Source organism: Bos indicus x Bos taurus, chromosome 10 (assembly GCF_003369695.1).
Source record: "Bos indicus x Bos taurus breed Angus x Brahman F1 hybrid chromosome 10, Bos_hybrid_MaternalHap_v2.0, whole genome shotgun sequence".
NCBI classification, from domain to species: Eukaryota; Metazoa; Chordata; class Mammalia; order Artiodactyla; family Bovidae; genus Bos; species Bos indicus x Bos taurus.
Genome location: NC_040085.1, coordinates 18,311,891 through 18,330,803, shown reverse-complemented (window position 1 = coordinate 18,330,803; position 18,913 = coordinate 18,311,891). Strand labels below are relative to the sequence as shown.

The window sequence follows — 18,913 nt, the reverse complement described above, 5'->3', positions numbered from 1 at the left end:
ATGAAGCAACTGACAAAGAATTAATCTCAAAAATATACAAGCAGCTCCTGCAGCTCAATTTCAGAAAAATAAATGACCCAATCAAAAAATGGGCCAAAGAACTAAACAGATATTTCTCCAAGGAAGACATACAGATGGCTAACAAACACACGAAAAGATGCTCAATATCACTCATTATCAGATAAATGCAAATCAAAACCACAATGAGGTACCATCTCACGGTGGTCAGAATGGCTGCTATCCAAAAGTCTACAAACAATAAATGCTGGAGAGGGTGTGGAGAAAAGGGAACCCTCTTACACTGTTGGTGGGAATGCAAACTAGTACAGCCAATATGAAGAACAGTGTGAAGATTCCTTAAAAAACTGGAAAGAGAACTGCCATATGACCCAGCAATCCCACTGCTGGACATACACACTGAGGAAACCAGAATTGAAAGAGACACATGCACCCCAATGTTCATTGCAGCACTGTTTACAATAGCCAGGACATGGAAGCAACCTAGATATCCATCGGCAGATGAATAGATAAGAAAGCTGTGGTATGTATACACAATGGAACATTATTCAGCCACTAAAAAGAATGCATTTGAATCAGTTCTAATGAGGTGGATGAAACTGGAGCCTATTATACAGAGTGAAGTAAGCCAGAAGGAAAAACACCAATACAGTATGCTGCTGCTGCTAAGTTGCTTCAGTTGTGTCCGACTCTGTGCAACCCCATAGACAGTAGCCCACCAGGCTCCCCCGTCTCTGGGATTCTCCAGGCAAGAACACTGGAGTGCGTTGCCATTTTCTTCTCCAATCCAATACAGTATATTAACACATATATATGGAATTTAGAAAAATGGTAATGATGACCCTATATGTGGGACAGCAAAAAAAAAAAAAAAAAAAAGAAACACAGATGTATAGAACAATCTTTTGGACTCTGTGGGAGAAGGTGAGGGTGGGATGATTTGAGAAAATAGCATTGAAACATGTATATTATCATATGTGAAAGAGATTGCCAGTCCAGGTTTGACACATGAGACAGGATGCTCAGGGCTGGTGCACTGGGATGACACTGAGGGATGGGATGGGGAGGGAGGTGGAAGGGGAATTCAGGATGGGGAACACATGTACACATATGGCTGATTCATGTCAATGTATGGCAAAAACCACTACAATATTGTAAAGTAATTAGCCTCCTTTTAAAATAAATAAATAAATAATGTATATCAACTTGTTTAATCTTCAGTTTCTTTCACTTCAAACCTTTAATATTAATGGCTTTCTTCACGCCCCTTTTTAGGATCTGCCGAACTTAATGACCAGGGAAAGAAAAGTAGACAAAGTAAAGGTGTGTGGTGAGTCAGTCTTTATCTGTACACAGACCATGTGGTCGATGAACATGACACCCTACTTCCTGTTTGAGATGAGTCACACAGGATCCAGTTACTATGTACATGTGCTGCCAGGTACTCAAAGACACTGAACTCTCAGCTTGAGGCAGAACTTAGCACATTTGTGTAGGCGAATCCATGCCTCATGCATCTCTCCAGTCCGCTCTGGGTGTTCCTGGCCTTCACCTTCTCTGGTAGGGATGCTTCCAAACATGGCTGAGAGTGTTCAGGGTTAAAGGCCTGCACACAGGTACGTGGTGCTTCACAGGGACTTGGGGAGGAAAGGAGGATTGGGGAAAAGCAAGCATCTTATGATTTCAGTATGGTTTGTAAATATTTGAGTCCAAAATTAGTTGACTTTCTACATTATTTTGTTCACTATTTCAGCTCTGTTTTCTTCTTTTTTCCCACAGGATCTGGTGTGGCCCAGAAAGTTACTCTTTATCAGCCAGACATAACCAGTCAAGTGTGGAACATAGTCATCCTGAACTGTCGATATGAAACAAGTTGGAATGTGTACACCTACTGGATATTTTGGTACAAGCAGCTTCCCAGTGGAGAGATGACTTACCTCACTCATCAGTATTCAGAAGACGGGAATGAAAGGGATGGCCACTATTCTGTAAACTTTCAGAAAGCACATAAGTTCATCAACCTCACCATTTAATCCTTAAAGCTGGAACATTCTGGAAAATACTTCTGTGCTCTCTGGGAATGCACAGTGCTTGAAGTAATAGGAAAAGCTGAACAAAACCCCCAGAGGTTAATAAGAGAGACCCTTCCTGCTGCAGGACCAAGGTTGAAATGTACAGCTGCAGACCCCAGACAAGAAATAGTAGTCCTGTGGTTCCTTAATCTGTGATCTGGATCAGAAGATTTGATTCTAAATAAAAGCTTCTTCTATGTAATTTGGAAGCAGGTGTCCTGAATGACTTTCTACTAATATTCTCCTCTTGAATTCTTGACTTTAAGTCAATCATGCAGAGCATGTGTAACCTTGGCTTAAGTTGTAAACTTTTTCTATAATAATGTAAAGTGACAATTTCACTAAACTACACTCACATCCCAAACCTGGGTCTAGTTATCTGGAATCATCATGAAAATTATTTCCTTAGTCCTTTCTTCTTAGACTTGTGTCACTTAAGGTACAATCAGAGAAGCAGATCTCCAGTGGTATCAAATAAGAAATTAGTGATGAAGATTAGAACTCAGGCAATTGCTACATCTGGTGGAAGAGTGTATACAAAGCTGTTATCTTCGTATCTGGTGTTGAGACTGAATTCATTGTTAATCAGCTACAGCAAAGTTAGGGAGAGACTGAAGCATAGACAAACTGTGACTCATAAGGACATAGTAGAACCATGAGGGTAATGGAACCCACATAGACACACTAAAACTTGTCTATGTCTCACCTCTTTCAGTTCCACAGTAGTGAGTGACCTTAGGAGAAATGGGTGTCATTTGGCATCATGCTAACATACCTACTTGGTCCAAGACAAAGAGAAGATGAGGAGGAGGTTTGGTGGGAAGTGCAAGGGTTGTGAATCAATGATAAGATGAGCTATCAGATCAGCAGCAACATGAGTGAGTAACCATAGTCCCTGGAGCCCTGCACCAAGCCCCAAAACATAAAACTGTGGCTGCTTCATCAAAACGACCCTCCAAATGTCACACAAATTTCTTTTGTGGCCAACCCTAACCCAGAAAAATACGGGAAGCACATTCTGGGAAAGATATTTCCAGTTAGTTAAGATAGTATAAAGCTGCTACAGTATCCTCTTTGTGAACTTGGCATCCATCTGTGCTCTTTAACAGCTTTTGAATAAAGACCATAGCAAAACTATGCTTCTTGATAATGTTGTTGTTGCTGTTCAGCCACTAAGTTGTGTCTGACTCTTTGTGATCCAATGGACTGCAGGATTCTCTATCTCCCACTATCTTTTGGAGTTTGCTCAAATTCATGTCTGCTGAGTTGGTGATACCATCCAACCGCCTCAACCTCTGCTGCTGTCTTCTTCTTTTGCCTTCAATCTTTCCCAGCATCAGGGTCTTTGGAGCCAATGAGTTGGCTTTTCTCACCAAGTAGCCAAAGTATTGAAGTTTCAGCTTCAGTATCAGTCCTTCCAATGAATATTCAGGGTTAATTTCTTTTAGGATTAACTGGTTTGATCTCTTTTCAATCCAAGGTACTCTCAAGAGTCTTCTCTAACACCACACTTCTTGCTAATATGATGCAGTAATTCCTCATTCAACCCAAAATATTCTAAACGTATCCTGCAAAGATTATAGCAAGCTCATTTATCTCTTTGTGGGTGATGTTATTTCCTTTTCTACCTAAGACATACCCTCCCACTGAATCCTATATCTTCACTATTGAGATATAATAACATATAACACTGACTTATATTAGCATGTCTTATGTTACTACATGTAGGCAAATTGGAGAAGGGAGATCCAACCAGTCCATTCTGAAGGAGATCAGCCCTGGGATTTTTTTGGAAGGAATGATGCTAAAGCTGAAACTCCAGTACTTTGTCCACCTCATGCGAAAAGTTGACTCATTGGAAAAGACTCTGATGCTGGGAGGGATTGGGGGCAGGAGAAGAAGGGGACGACAGAGGATGAGATGTCTGGATGGCATCACTGACTCGATGGACGTGAGTCTCAGTGAACTCCGGGAGTTGGTGATGGACAGGGAGGCCTGGCGTGCTGTGATTCATGGGGTCGCAAAGAGTCAGACACGACTGAGCGACTGAACTGAACTGAACTGAACACATAAATATATTATATCAAATTGAAAAACAAATTTTCATTAGTATTATTGTTCTTATTTCTGCAAATGACCTCGTGATCTGGGAAAAATCAAGATCCTGATCTGGGAAAAATCAAGGGCAGGAGAAGATGGCGACAGAGGATGATATAGTTGGATGGCATCATCGACTCAATGAACACGTAAGTGAAAGTCACTCAGCTGTGTCCAAATCTTTGCAAACCCATGGACTATACAGTCCATGGAATTCTCCAGACCAGAATACTGAAGTGAGTAGTCTTTCCTGTCTCCAGGGGATCTTCCCAACCCAGGGATGGAACCCAGGTCTCCCACATTGCAGGTGGATTCTTTACCAGCTGCGCCACCAGGGAAGCCCAAGAATCCTGAAGTGGGTAACCTATCTCTTCTCCAGTGGATATTCCTGACCCAGGAATCCATATGGGGTCTCCTGCATTGCAGCTGGATTCTTTACCAGTTGAGCTACCAGGAGACGTGAGTTTGAGCATATTCTGGGAGATACTGAAGGACAGGGAAACCTGGCATGCTGCAGTCCATGAGGTTGCAAAGAGTTGGACAGAACTTAGCAACTGAACAACAACAACAACAACAATTTAATATGGGAAACCCTGAAAACACTCTTATCTGATTACAATGGGAGGAAATTCAACCCTGGTAAGAACAGGGAGGAAACAGACCATGAAATACTCAAGAAAGGATTTGTTCCTGTTATTGACCTCCAGGTGATGTTGCAGAAACTTTAAATGTCACCTCTAATAAAAGCTCCATTTCACTCCTCTGAGCTTCTGTACCTCACAGCTCACTGAGGTATACATTTGAACAGGCTCAGCACCAGGAGCAGTGATTGTCAAGGACACATTTCTTCCTGATAGTCACTAGAACTTGCTTACATTGGGATCCTTTGAATCTCAGATTTCCCTGTAGTAAAGACTCAGCACCCTCTGACACATTCCTTCCAACGTCTCAGGGGAGATCTTCCACCAAATGGATCTCAACTTCCCTTCTGCATAGCCATGTTTTCCACTACCCTTCTCATGTTAGGAATGCTCTTCATAGGGAATCAGTAACATTATATTCCATGCTCCTGTGTCTATAGAACAGAGTTCTGGTTGAAATCTGAATAGAGACACTGTCTCATTATAGGCAGATCTGTCCTGGTGTCACTGATTCAGCACTGATGCTGCAGGAAGAACTGGAGGCCAGTTAGTGACCTGCCTGACAGCCGCATCACTGGCTCTAAACGGCCCCCTGAAGTGGCAGTGCAACTATACCTACCTCTAGTGAACTTCCCTATCTCTTCCTGTATGTCTAGACAATATAGACTATGAAGGTAAAAAGGCTTTTTTTTATCTAGCTGTGGCCTATAACAGGCATTCTAGGTTAAACATATTGCTTTGGCAAAGTTCCAAGCGACCCACTCAGGTTGCTCCTCTCCTCTTTTCTGTCTTCTAATTTAATTTCTCTAATACCCACTGTGTGCACAATAATAATGATTGATTCTTAATCAACTATATTTTATACACTATTTCTCACAATTCCTTTAGTAAACATTTGCAATAATCTTAAACTGCCCATCTGATCCCCACGCCTACAGATCACTTCAATTTTACCTCAGTGAAAATAAACAGGTTCTCATTTTCCACCCTTTTTACCTTGAAATCCACATACGCAGAAACATTATTATTCATAGAGTCTGAGAAAAAGCACAGAGTTGATTTTCATATGTTTTAAAACACTTCTTTTAAAATAACCTACTAGAGGTAAAAAGCAGAATACAAATATCAATAACCAACATTTAGAATATATTTAGTATAAAATAGATAATTAATTGGAAGCTGCAATATAAACACCCATACTGGTGCTCTATGAGAAGCTAGATCATTGGTAGAAGCTCAAGAGGGAGGGATACATACACAATATTGACTGATTCATGTTGTTGTAAGGCAGAAATGGCCACAACAATGTAAAGCTATTATCCTCTAATTTAAAAAATGATAAAATAAAATGTATTTAAACCTCAAATTTTATTTAAAATATATTTTTAAATTATATGTTTTTAAATTAATTAATTTATTTTAATTGGAGGGTAATTATTTTATAATATTGTAGTGGTTTTTGCCTTACTTTGACATAAATCAGTTTAACAATAGTAAAAATAAAGCTATTAATTTTAATAAAAATAAAACTATTTACAGTTCTACTTTCAGTGCTCATCAAGAGACAAAAAATAATAAGACTCTTTATGTAGGTTCAGTCTAAAATACATATGTATAATTTAAAAGTAAAGCTGTTTAATACTGTAAAATGTTCCAGCCAAGACTGCTATGAATGCTGTGTTGATTCTTGAGCACCCTTCAGAAGCAACAGGTGAGTGCATAAGAGATGCCAAAGGAAAAAAAAAAAAAAAAAGGATCCTGAGAACTCCTGGGAAATAATATTTCGTTTTGCAAGAATCTCCAGCATCCATGCCAGCCAGATAATTAAATTTTTGTTTTCTCTTCCCTATAATCCTTCACAAATTCCAAATCATGTCAGCCTTTTTTACAAAGTTCTTAGAAAATGCCCCTCAAGTCCTAAACTATTGACCTTTCTATTTGCCACTCTTCTCCACTCCTCTCCAGTTCATTCTGAACTGGTTAAGATGGGAGATCGAGGCTTCCTGTCACAAAGTGAGTGCATGAGCAGGATTTGTTGGGTGAGCTGATTGGTTGCAAGAGCAGGAACATTTGCACAAGGATTTGTGACCCTCACCCCCTCAGGGTTTAGTTAAGTATCTTGTAGTGAAAATGTCTCAACAAGAAGAGGAAGCATCATGAAGGGGCTAGCAGGCACTGTGCTGGGGCTTTGTTTGCCCAGGTTTCCTGTGAGTTGTGGCTGACCCACAGGGGATCTGAAGGATTGAGCAGCTGCTATATTGTTAAGGGAAAGAGAGAAGCTGACAAGTCCTGCAGACTTTCTATCCTATTCACCATCTATGGGGATTGAGGGGGACACTTTCAGGGTTTAGTAAGAGTTAAGTGACCCTCGCCTGTGACAGTTTCTCTTTTCTCACTAGGTGTGCGAGGGGTGGATGTGGAGCAGAGTCCCCCAGCCCTGAGTCTCCAGGAGGGAGCCAACTCCACGCTTTGGAGTAATTTTCCCACTTCCCCACAGAGTGTGAATTGGTATCTTAAGAACCCTGGGGGCCACCTCATCAACCTGGTTTATATTCCTTCAGGGACAAAACAGGATAGAAGATTAAAGGGCACCACAGTCCTTATAGAATGCCATAGCTTATTGCACATGTCCTCTTTGCAGACCACAGACTCAATTACTTCTGTATCATGCAGCACAGTGTTGCCCAGGCACTTGCAGTGTGTACTCAAACCCTTTGCGGGGCCTAGCTCTTCCTCCAGCCACAGTCACATCATGAGGCCACCACAGGGCATTTGCAGTACTTAGTATTTCTTACCTACATTGGTATAGCTATAATCACAAACACTTTTCAGCCCTACAGTTTTGGGATTTGGTCTTTTCCCTTCTCAATCTGTATCTCCTTCTGCACTAGAATCTCTAACTTGTAACTAAAAGAATGGCTGATAAGACAGAATTAAAATAAATATTTCCCACCCAAAATACTAAACATTGAAAGCAACTAAAAGAAGGGAGAAATCTCTCCAGTAAATATATTATCCAGCTTGGTTGGGTGTCTCAAGAATGTTCAGGTCTGTCTCACCATGAAGTGTCTCAACAGGCAACTGCAAGCACTGGTATCCCATCCTACGAGTGCAGCAATGTGAACAGAAAATATTTGCTCAATGTTTAGTATAAACTTGATCACTTACAAAATATTTTTTATAGTTCTGGAGGCAAGAAATCTGAAATGTGTTTTGCTGTCTACAGTCAAGGTCTTGGCAGGGTCGATTCCTTCCAGATTCTCTGAGGAAGAATCTGTTTCTTTTCATTTTGTAGCTTTTGGAAGCCACTTGGATTCCATGGCTCAAGACCCCTTCTTGAATCACTCCAACATCTTACTTCCACCACCATGGCTCCCTCATCTCCTGGAATCATATATATTTCTGACTCTGTCCTATAAGGTATAAAAATTAAATGCACAGAAATCTCAATTAAATAGAGCTGGCAGAAGAGAGGGAGCTCTCCTGACCTGTGGACATCACAGAGGGCAATGGGAAGATGAAAGAAGCCCCTTATTCCCTGGTCAGGACGCAGTCAATAGAAAGTTAAGGGCATTCTGTTTCCTATCACCCTCCCAATTTCCATGTCTTCTCTATAAAAGCATTTCCTTTCCTTGTCCAGTGGGGACTTGCATGTGGCTCCTCATGGTTGCTGATTCAGAACTGCAGTCCTTTGGTGATCTCCAATAAACTCATCTTTTGTGGGGAAATACCTGGCAGTCTGCCATTTGTTCCTGTGATTCTGTTTTTGTTCTATTTGTTCCTTTGTTTTGCTTTGCTTTTATATATCATATATAAGTAAAAACACACAGTATTTGTCTTTCTCTGTCTGACTTATTTCACTAAATATCATACACTCCATATCTATCCATGTTATTCCATTTGGCACGATTACGTTCTTTTTGTATGTGATTAATGTTCTATTGTGGGGTGTGTGTGTGTGTGTGTGTGTGTGTGTGTGTGTAGATAGATAGTTAGATGAAAGATCAGTATTTTCTCTATCCATTCATCTATGAATGAACACTTAGCTTGGTTCTGGATCTTGGTTATTGTAATTAATGCTGCTATAAACATTTGGGTGCAGATACAATTTGGAAGAGTTTTTGTTTTCTTTGGATAAATACCCAGGAGTGGAATTTCTGGATTACATGGCAGTTATATTTTTAGTGTTTAGACAGGAATATCTGTAATGTTTTGCATAGTAGCTGCATCAATTTCCAACCCAGCAGCAGTGTACGAGGGTTTCCTCTCCTCTGCATCCTCACCACATTTGTTATTTTTTTTCTTTTGATGATAGTCATACTGATAGATGTGAGGTGACACCTCATATTGACATAGATTTGCTCTTTTAATGAATATTAGAGACTTTGGGCATCTTTTCATGTACCTGTTGGCTATCTCTTTGGAAAAATGGCTACTCAGGTCCTATGCCCATTTTTCAATCAGACTGTGTTTTTGATATTGAGGTACATGATGTCTTTATGTATTTGGATATTAACTCCTTATTGCAAATATCTACTCCCATTCAGTAGTGTGCCTTTTATTTTTGTTGATGGTTTCTTTGCTGTGCATTAGATTTTAGTTTGATTAGGTCTCATTTATTTAATTTTGCTTTTGTTGCCCTTGCCTTTAAGACAGAAAAAAATATTACAAAAAGAAACATTAATGAACATACTGTCTATATTTCTTTGCAAGTTTCAAGGTTTCAGGTCTTACATCTCAGTCTTTAATCCATTTTGAGTGTATATTTGTATATGTTGTGAGAAAATGCTCTACTTTTGGTCTTTTTCTTGTAGGTGTTCAGTATGGTCAACACCACTTACTGAAGAAACTTGTCTTTTCTCCTTTTTAAGAAGCTGTATAAAGTCATTCAGAGTAATATCTCTTTATGGCCACAGAGGGGCAACACTGCTTCAGAGAAGATTAACTTTTGTCCAACATACACAGATTCTTCAAGGAGCCAGAAAAACTCCTTTAAATATCTATCAAATTTTTATCTCCAAGTTTGCTTCAATTTACATCTACCATTCTTGTATGTATGTAGCTATCCATCCATCTACCTAAATAGTATCTGTGTATATTTTAGTTTAACAATTTGAAAAATATGGCATTGAAAATTAATATTTCTTTAAACAATATGTTTTGTCCTCTGAGATTAAGGACACATTAGTTTCTCTAATATAAGTTCATAATGTTTTCACCCAGATACATCCCAAAGTCCAATCATACTGAGTTAATCAGTGCCAGAATTCCCTTACCCCATTCTTTACTAAGAAGTCTAGTGGTGGTGTAAGTTCCAGTTCAAGCAGATCCTCCATCAGAACTACTCTCTGACTGAACCCAGAAGTGAGTCCATTATCATTTTTTTGGGTGTATCATATAGAAACACATTTCTCTTTATTAGCTTTTATCTGAATGTACTTGAGTATTGGGAGCGGGTAGGCTGAAGATTGCTACTTCTGTCTCTCTCTTGAATGAGATCCAAGTATGACCATTTAGTAGGCACGAGTAAATATATATTGAAGACATGCATCAATGAGTGAATAAATGAAAGAGAAAACACACCAATAATTCAACAAACAATAAAAAATCCCCTTAGAGAGCTGGAGTTGATGGGATTAGATTGAGAAGTGGGAATGGTTATTACTGTCTCCTGTTGAACTGTGATGATGTTTTTCTTTGACAGTGTCTAAGATATGACATCACCCTTATGGCAGAAAGTGAAGAGGAACTCAAAAGCTTCTTGATGAAAGTGAAAGTGGAGAGTGAAAAAGTTGGCTTAAAGCTCAACATTCAGAAAATGAAGATCATGGCATCCGGTCCCATCACTTCATGGGAAATAGATGGGGAAACATTGGAAACAGTGACAGACTTTATTTTGGGGGTCTCCAAAATCACTGCAGATGGTGACTGCAGTGATGAAATTAAAAGACGCTATCTCCTTGGAAGGAAAGTTATGACCAACCTAGATATCATATTCAAAAGCAGAGACATTACTTTGCCAACAAAGGTCCGTCTAGTCAAGGCTATGGTTTTTCCTGTGGTCATGTATGGATGTGAGAGTTGGACTGTGAAGAAGGCTGAGTGCCGAAGAATTGATGCTTTTGAACTGTGGTGTTGGAGAAGACTCTTGAGAGTCCCTTGGACTGCAAGGAAATCCAACCAGTCCATTCTGAAGGAGATCAGCCCTGGGATTTCTTTGGAAGGAATGATGCTAAAGCTGAAACTCCAGTACTTTGTCCACCTCATGAGAAGAGTTGACTCATTGGAAAAGACTCTGATGCTGGGAGGGATTGGGGGCAGGAGGAGAAGGGGACGGCAGAGGATGAGATGACTGGATGGCATCACTGAGTCAGTGAACGTGAGTCTGAGTGAACTCCCTGTGATGGACAGGGAGGCCTGGCGTGCTGTGATTCATGGGGTGGCAAAGAGTTGGACACGACTGAGCAACTGAACTGAACTGAGATGATATCAAATACAGAGATCACAAAGTCTTCTTTGTGCTTAAGAAAAATGAGCTTCTTAATTTCTGTCTCTATCCCCTGATGTGTTGTCATCAAAAACCACATTGACTCTTCACATTTTTGTACTTTGCCTGAGAGGATAAGGTGTAGTTCAGGATGAGAACTACCAAAAATGTTTCATTACTGAATGATCATGGTCCCATATCTTGTGCATTCTGCAGAATTTCCGTAGCCAATCTTATCCATTTGGAGATCAAATATCCTCCAGAATAGATTATTCTGGTGCTTCTCAGTTTATTTTCTCCATTCATATTCTTGGAAACATTTTATTTGCCTGATTTATATTTTAGAAGAAATATAAATTGACATTGATCTAATTATATTTAATTAATTCTTGCTAAGTCACTTCAGTCGTGTCCAACTCTGTGCGACCCCATAGACAGCAGCCCACCAGGCTACCCCATCCCTGAAATTCTCCAGGCAAGAACACTGGAGTGGGTTTCCATTTCCTTCTCCAATGCATGAAAGTGAAAAGTGAAAGTGAAGTCGCTCAGTTGTGTCTGACCCTCAGCGATCCCATGGACTGCAGCCTTCTAGGCTCCTCCATCCATGGGATTTTCCAGGCAAGAGTACTGGAGTGGGGTGCCATTGCCTTCTCCGAATTAATTCTTAGGATCATGTAAAGTGTGGAAACATTGAACGATCATGTTAAAATTTAAGTTCCATCAGGACAAAAGGACTATGTATCTTTATGTTCTGCTCCATAAGCTTTGCTTGAATGATACATTATGCCCCTTGTGTATTCACAATAGACTTTAGTTAGTATTTGCAATAAAAAAAGAAATACCCTGTAATGCTAATCTAGTGATTTCGTGGGAGGCCCTCTCTTCCCCACTGTAAACTAATCCTCTTCCTATTAAAACATCAAACTCTCCTGATATATGATTTTTAACCTTCTAGGAGGTGTGAGGAAAAGGAAGAAGGGGACAGAGTGAGAAAAATTCTAACCTGGTCTTTATGCTTGTAAGGGGGGCATTTCTGATTCCCAATGAATTTAATTTTCAGTGATTCTAAATTAGCACCAAATGAGAAGTAGTACTTTTGAGAGAGATGGGTTTAAAGAAAGCACTTATGAAAGGGTGGGACCTACTAAAAGAATAAAAATAAGTGTTAGTTTAAAGTCAGAGTTCTAGCTGACTGAGAAGAGCAGAAGAGGAACTTGAGTTGCCACTAAGCACTGGTGCCAGAAACAATGGACAAGATACTGGGAGCATCATTTTCACTTCTGTGGCTTCAACTAAGCTGTGAGTTGTGGAGGAGAAAACCTAGGATATTTCATTAATTAGGGGGACTTGGAAAACTGGGTTACAAACAAGTTCATGCAGATATTCTTAAAAAAGAAATATATTTTATGGAATTCATGGCTTTTATTTGTTTAAACAGGGGTGAATGGACAACAAAAGGAAAAAGTGACCAACAGCAGGTGAAACAGAGCCCTTGATCTTTGACAGTCCAGGAAAGAGAGATTTCCATTCTGAACTGTAGTTGTGAGAAGAGTGTGATTAACTGCTTCCTGTGGTACCAGCGGAGAAGGCGATGGCACCCCACTCCAGTACTCTTGCCTGGAAAATCCCATGGACAGAGGAGTCTGGTGGGCTGCAGTCCATGGGGTTGTGAAGAGTCAGACACGACTGAGTGACTTCCCTTTCACTTTTCACTTTCATGCATTGGAGAAGGAAATGGCAACCCATTCCAGTGTTCTTGCCTGGAGGATCCCAGGGATGGGGGATCCTGGTGGGCTGCCGTCTATGGGGTCACACAGAGTCGGACACGACTGAAGTGACTTAGCAGCAGCAGTAGCAGTGGTGCCAGCAATACCCTGGTAAAGCCCCTGCATTCTTGGTAGACATATATTCAGTTGTGAATGAAATGGAAGAGGGAAGATTCACCATTTCCCTCAATAAGAGTGCCAAACAGCTCTCATTGCACATTGCAACTTCCCAGCCTGGAGACTCAGCCACCTACTTCTGTGCAGCAAGAGCACAGTGCTCCCCAGGCACTTGCAGCCTGCACCCAGATCTGCAGCCGAGGCTCTAGACACACCCTGCTATGCAGATGAAACACACACACACACACACAATTTGTTTCTGCATAAAAAGTCTTAATATATTTAGGAAAACTGACATTATATAGAATTTATTTATTGACTAAAGTGGAAATGATATGGAAAATTAAGTGCAAAGAGACGTATCTAGAAACTCCCAAATAGTTTGTATATATTTAAAACCTATAACTTTAAAACAACCTAGGTTAAAGAAACAATTACAATGGATGCTAGAAGATATTTTGAAGGTAAATGTTGTGAGAACACATTAAATATGTATGAGATGCAGCTAAAATAACACATAGAAGGAAATTTATCTTTTTAAATACTTATATTACTAAAGAAAAAAGGTTGATAAACTACTATCAAGGCTTTCAAGAAAAGATGATAGGAAAGCAAATTAAACCCAACATAAACTGAAAGAAGTAAAAAATAAAATGTCTAATTGGTGAAATACAAAGAAATCTAAGGAGATAACCATGAAATACAAAGTTAATTTTGTTAAAATAATTAATAAACTTGATATATTCCTAGGTAGAATTATCAAAGGAAAAAAGACAAAATACAAATTATAAATATAAGAAATAAAAAAGAGAACTATTCTGCAGGTTCTCTTACATTCTAAGGGAATGAAAGTGTATCATTAACAAGTTTATGGTGCTGAGCCATTGTATAGAAGTGGATCCACACAGGTCAGGAAAGCTTATTTTTTGACAAAACGCAAAGACAATTCAATAGAGTAGCAAAGTGTTTTTTTTAATTAATTAATTTATTTTCATTGGAGGCTAATTACTTTACAATATTGTGGTGGTTTTTGCCATACATTGACATGAATCAGCCATGGGTGTACATGTGGCCCCCATCCTGAACCCCCATCCAATTTTCCCCCCATCCCATCCCTCTGGGTTGTCCCAGTACACTGGCTTTGAGTGCCCTGTTTCATGCGTTGAACTTGGACTGGTCATCCATTTCATATATGGTAATATACATGTTTCAATGCTATCCTTTCAGATCATCCCTCCCTCGCTTTCTCCACAGAGTCCAAAAGTCTGTTCTTTGTATCTGTGTCTCTTTTGCTGTCTCACATATAGGGTCATTGTTGCCATCTTTCTATATTCCGTATAATGCATTAATATACTGTACTGGTGTTTTTCTTTATGACTTACTTCACTCTGTATAATAGGCTCCAGTTTCATCCACCTCATTAGAACTGATTCAAATGTGTTCTTTTTAATGGCTGAGAAATACTCCATTGTGTATATGTACCACAACTTTTGGAGAAGGCAATGTTACCCCACTCCAGAACTCTTGCCTGGAAAATCCCATGGATGGAGGAGCCTGGTAGGCTGCAGTCCATGGGGTCTCTAAGAGTCAGACACGACTGAGTGACTTCACTTTCACTTTTCACTTTCATGCATTGGAGAAGGAAATGGCAACCCACTCCAGTGTTCTTGCCTGGAGAATCCCAGGGACGGGGGAGCCTGGCGGGCTGCCGTCTATGGGGTCGAACAGAGTCGGGCATGACTGAAGCGACTTAGCAGCACCATAACTTTCTTAGCCATTCATCTGCCAGTGGACATCTAGGTTGCTTCCATGTCTTAGCTATTGTAAACAGTGCTGTGATGAACATCGGGGTACACGTGTCTCTTTCAATTCTAGAGCAGTAACATAGTTTTATGAGCAAATGAGATTAGGACAATTGGATATTCTTGGGAAACAATTGAAACTTGACCTAAATTTCACACCTTATACAAAAATTTGAGTACAGTCTCAAAATGAACCATACATCCAGGTATAAAATGTAACATTACAAATCTTTTAGGAAAAACATAAGAGAATATCTTCCTGACCTACGTCTGGACAAAAAGACTTTTGACATGACACCAAAAGCATAACCCATTAAAAAAAAAAAACAGATTTCATCAAAATTAAAAATGTTTAGAGAAGGAAAAAGATAAACCACAGAATGGCAAGAAATATTTGTGAATAGATTTTCATCTAAAGACTGTATTCTGAATACAATGAACTCTCTGAACTCAGCAGGAAGAAAGCAAACAATCCAGTTGAAACCTGGACAAAAGATTCACACAGACACTTTACCAAAAAGCTATCTGGTAATGAAATAAGAATATAAAGAGATGATTAGCATTATTAGTAATTAGGGAAATGCAAATTAAGCCACAAAGAGATAACACTTCTCATTTCTCACAGGCTAAAATTAAAAATGGTAACAATGCCAAGTTCTGGCAAAACTGCAGAGAAATTGGATCACTCACATTGCTGGTAGGTGAATGGTCCAGCTATTCTGGAAAAATGTTCAGCAGTTTCACCTAAACTTAAATATTCACTTGCCTTACAGCTCAGCAATCACACTCCTAGTATTCATTCTTGAAAAATGAAAAACTTATATTCATTCAAAATCTGTACTTGAATATTCATAGCAGCTCTGTTTCTGATGATCAAAAACTGGAAACCAGGAAAATGTTCTTCAATGGGTGAATAGACAAATAAATTCACTGTAATACATCTGTACAATGACATAATATTTATAGATTTTTCTCAACTTGCAATAGGATTGTGTCTCAATAAACCATTTTCAGTTGAGAGGATCATAAATGGAAAATGCATTTAATATACCTAACCCACTGAATTGAACCCAGTCTACCTTAAAGATTCTCAGCACTGACATTAACCTACAGCTGGGTGAAATCATCTAACACAAAGTCTGTTTTATATTAAAGTGTTAAAAATATCATATAATTTATTGAGTACTGTACTGAAAGTGGGGCTTCCAAGGTGGCTCTAATGGATAAAGAATCTGCCTGCTAAAGCAGAGACATAAGAGATGCAGGTTAGATGCCTGGATCAGGAAGATCCCCTGGAGGAGGGCACAGCACCACACCCCAGTATTCTTGCCTGGAGAATCCCATGGACAGAGGAGCCTTGTGGGCTACAGTCCATACAATCTCAAATAGTCAGACACAACTGCAGAAACTTAACACACACACACACTAAAAGTAAAAAACAGAATGGATGTACGAGTACAGAGTGAATGTAAGTGTGTCAGTTGTTTACTCTCATGATCCCAGGGCTGGCCAGGACCTCAGCTCACTGCTGCTGCCCAGAACCACCAGGGAATATTATACCACATGTTACTAGCATGGGAAAAGATCATATTTTAAAATTCAAAGTACAGTTTCTACTTTATACTGAAAGTTCATCACTGTCTTGCCACTGTAAGGTAAAGAAATCCAAAATCAGAACATCATAACATGGTAACAGTCTGTAGTGATTAAAAAAAGCAGACTACTGATACATGCAAAAGCCCAGATGGGACTTCCTTGGTGGCTCAGTGGTAAACAATCCACCTGCCGAGCAGGAGACTTGGGTTTGATCTCTGGGTCAGGAAGATGCCCTGGAGAAGGAAAAGGCAACTCACTCCAGTATTCATGCCTGGAAAATTCCATAGACAGAGAAGCCTGGTGGGCTACAGTATATGGGGTCACAAAAGAGTCAGACAGGACTTAGAGACTAAACAACAATAGCCTAGATGGATCTCAGGGTGTTATGCTGAATAAAAAAGTAGTCAATCTCAGAGGCCACATGGTATATGATTACACTTATTGGATTATTATGATGCTTACATAATGTGATTTTGCTTAAACAACATTCTCAAAGGCACAAAATATAAAGATGAAAAGATGAGTAGTTAGCAGGGTTACAAAGAGTTGCAGGGATGGGGAGGGTATTCAAGGAGGATTTCTTTAGAGATATGAAACAATTTTGTGTCATGATTTCAGTGGTGATATGAACTGAACTGACTGAACTGACAAGAATTTATACATGTGATAAAATTTCTTAGAGCGATGTATGAAAACCTAAGAGTGTGTATCAAAATTGATATATAAGGTTATGATATTTTGCTAAAATTGTATTAATATCAATTTCTTGATAGATATGAAATAAATATCAGATTTCAAAAGAATAATATTTTATTCTAGTTATAATTTCATTTAAATATAAACCACTGGATAGGCTCTGAAATTCAGATAGGCTGATTTTCTAAAATCATTTCATGTTGCAGTAATTTTATTTATTTAAAAATCTAAGTAGAGCACTGGAACTCAGTGGAAAAAAAAACAAAAGAGATACATTAATTATTTTGGATAAGATTGCTTTTCTCCCAGAAGGCCTAAGATCTGTGAATGTTTTAAAACAGTCAGTAGATTCTGGATGGGGAAAAGTAAGCGTAGGCTAGATGAATGACCAATCAGTAGATTTCAAGAAAGTTTTGTAGGCCATACAAAATTATATCTTAAACAGAATGGCAAATAATTTTACTAAATAATTACCAGTGTATGTCAACTTGTTTAATCTTTAGTTCCCCTCAATTCAAATCTTTAATATTAATTGCCTTTTTCAAGCCCTTTTTCAGGATCTGCCAAATTTAATGACCAGGGAAACATGAGTAGACAAAGTAAAGGTTTGTTGTGAGCCAAACTTTTTTCCACCTGAGCACAGACCAGCTGGTCTAGGAACATGACAAATGGCACTTCCTGTCTGGGGGAGGAGCCACACAGGAACCAGGTACTGTGTATACGTGCTGCCCGGCACTTAAAGACACTGAAATCTTAGGTTGAGGCAGAACTAAACACTTTTGAGCAGGGGAATCCATGCCTCATGCTGCTCTCCAGTCTGCTCTCGGTGTTCCTGACCTTCACTTTCTCTGGTAGGGATGCTTCCAAACATGGGTGCACGTGTTCAGGGTGAAAGGACTGCACACAGGCACATGCTGATTCACAGGGACTTGAGGAGGAAAGGAGGATTGGGGAAAAGCAAGCGTCTTAGGATTTCAGTTAGGTTTGTAAATATTTGGGCCCAAAACAGGTCTAATTTATACATTATTTTGTTCACTATTTCAGCTCTGTTTTCTTCTTTTTTTCCACAGGATCTGGTGTGGCCCAGAGTGTTACTCAAGACCAGCCAGACATACTCAGTGAAGTGGGGAAGGCAGTTACCCTGAACTGTCGGTATGAAACAAGTTGGTACACGTTCTCCTACTACATTTTTTGGTACAAGCAGCTTCCCAGTGGACAGATGACTTATCTTATTCGTCAGTATTCAGATGATGGGAATGCAAGGGATGGCCGCTACTCTGTAAACTTCCAGAAAGCTCAAAAGTCCATCAACCTCACCATTTCAGCCTTAGAGCTGGAAGATTCTGCAATGTACTTCTGTGTTCTCAGAGCATCACAGTGTTTGAAGTAATAGGAAAGGCTGAACAAAAACCTAAGAACTAAATAAAAAAGAGACCCCCTGCTGCAGGACCCCAGCTGAAATGCACACCTGCAGACCCCAGACAAGAAATGGTAGTCCTGAGGTTGCTTCATCTGTAGTCTGGATCAGAGGATTTAATTCTAAATAAAAGCTTCTTTGATGTCATTTGGAAGCAGGTGTTCAGAGTGACTGTTGACTAATACATTCTCTTCTTGAATTCTC

At 39.5% G+C, this 18,913-nt stretch overlaps 2 gene segments (V, D, J or C); both read left to right on the top strand.

Annotated features, from left to right (window-relative positions):
- The first annotated feature begins 1,529 nt into the window (after positions 1-1,529).
- Positions 1,530-2,051, top strand: LOC113899373. The segment is given in 2 exon segments: positions 1,530-1,578; positions 1,798-2,051. Coding segments are annotated over 2 exon segments (303 nt in total).
- Positions 2,052-18,062: 16,011 nt separating this feature from the next.
- Positions 18,063-18,682, top strand: LOC113899487. The segment is given in 2 exon segments: positions 18,063-18,143; positions 18,363-18,682. Coding segments are annotated over 2 exon segments (369 nt in total).
- Positions 18,683-18,913: the final 231 nt, after the last annotated feature.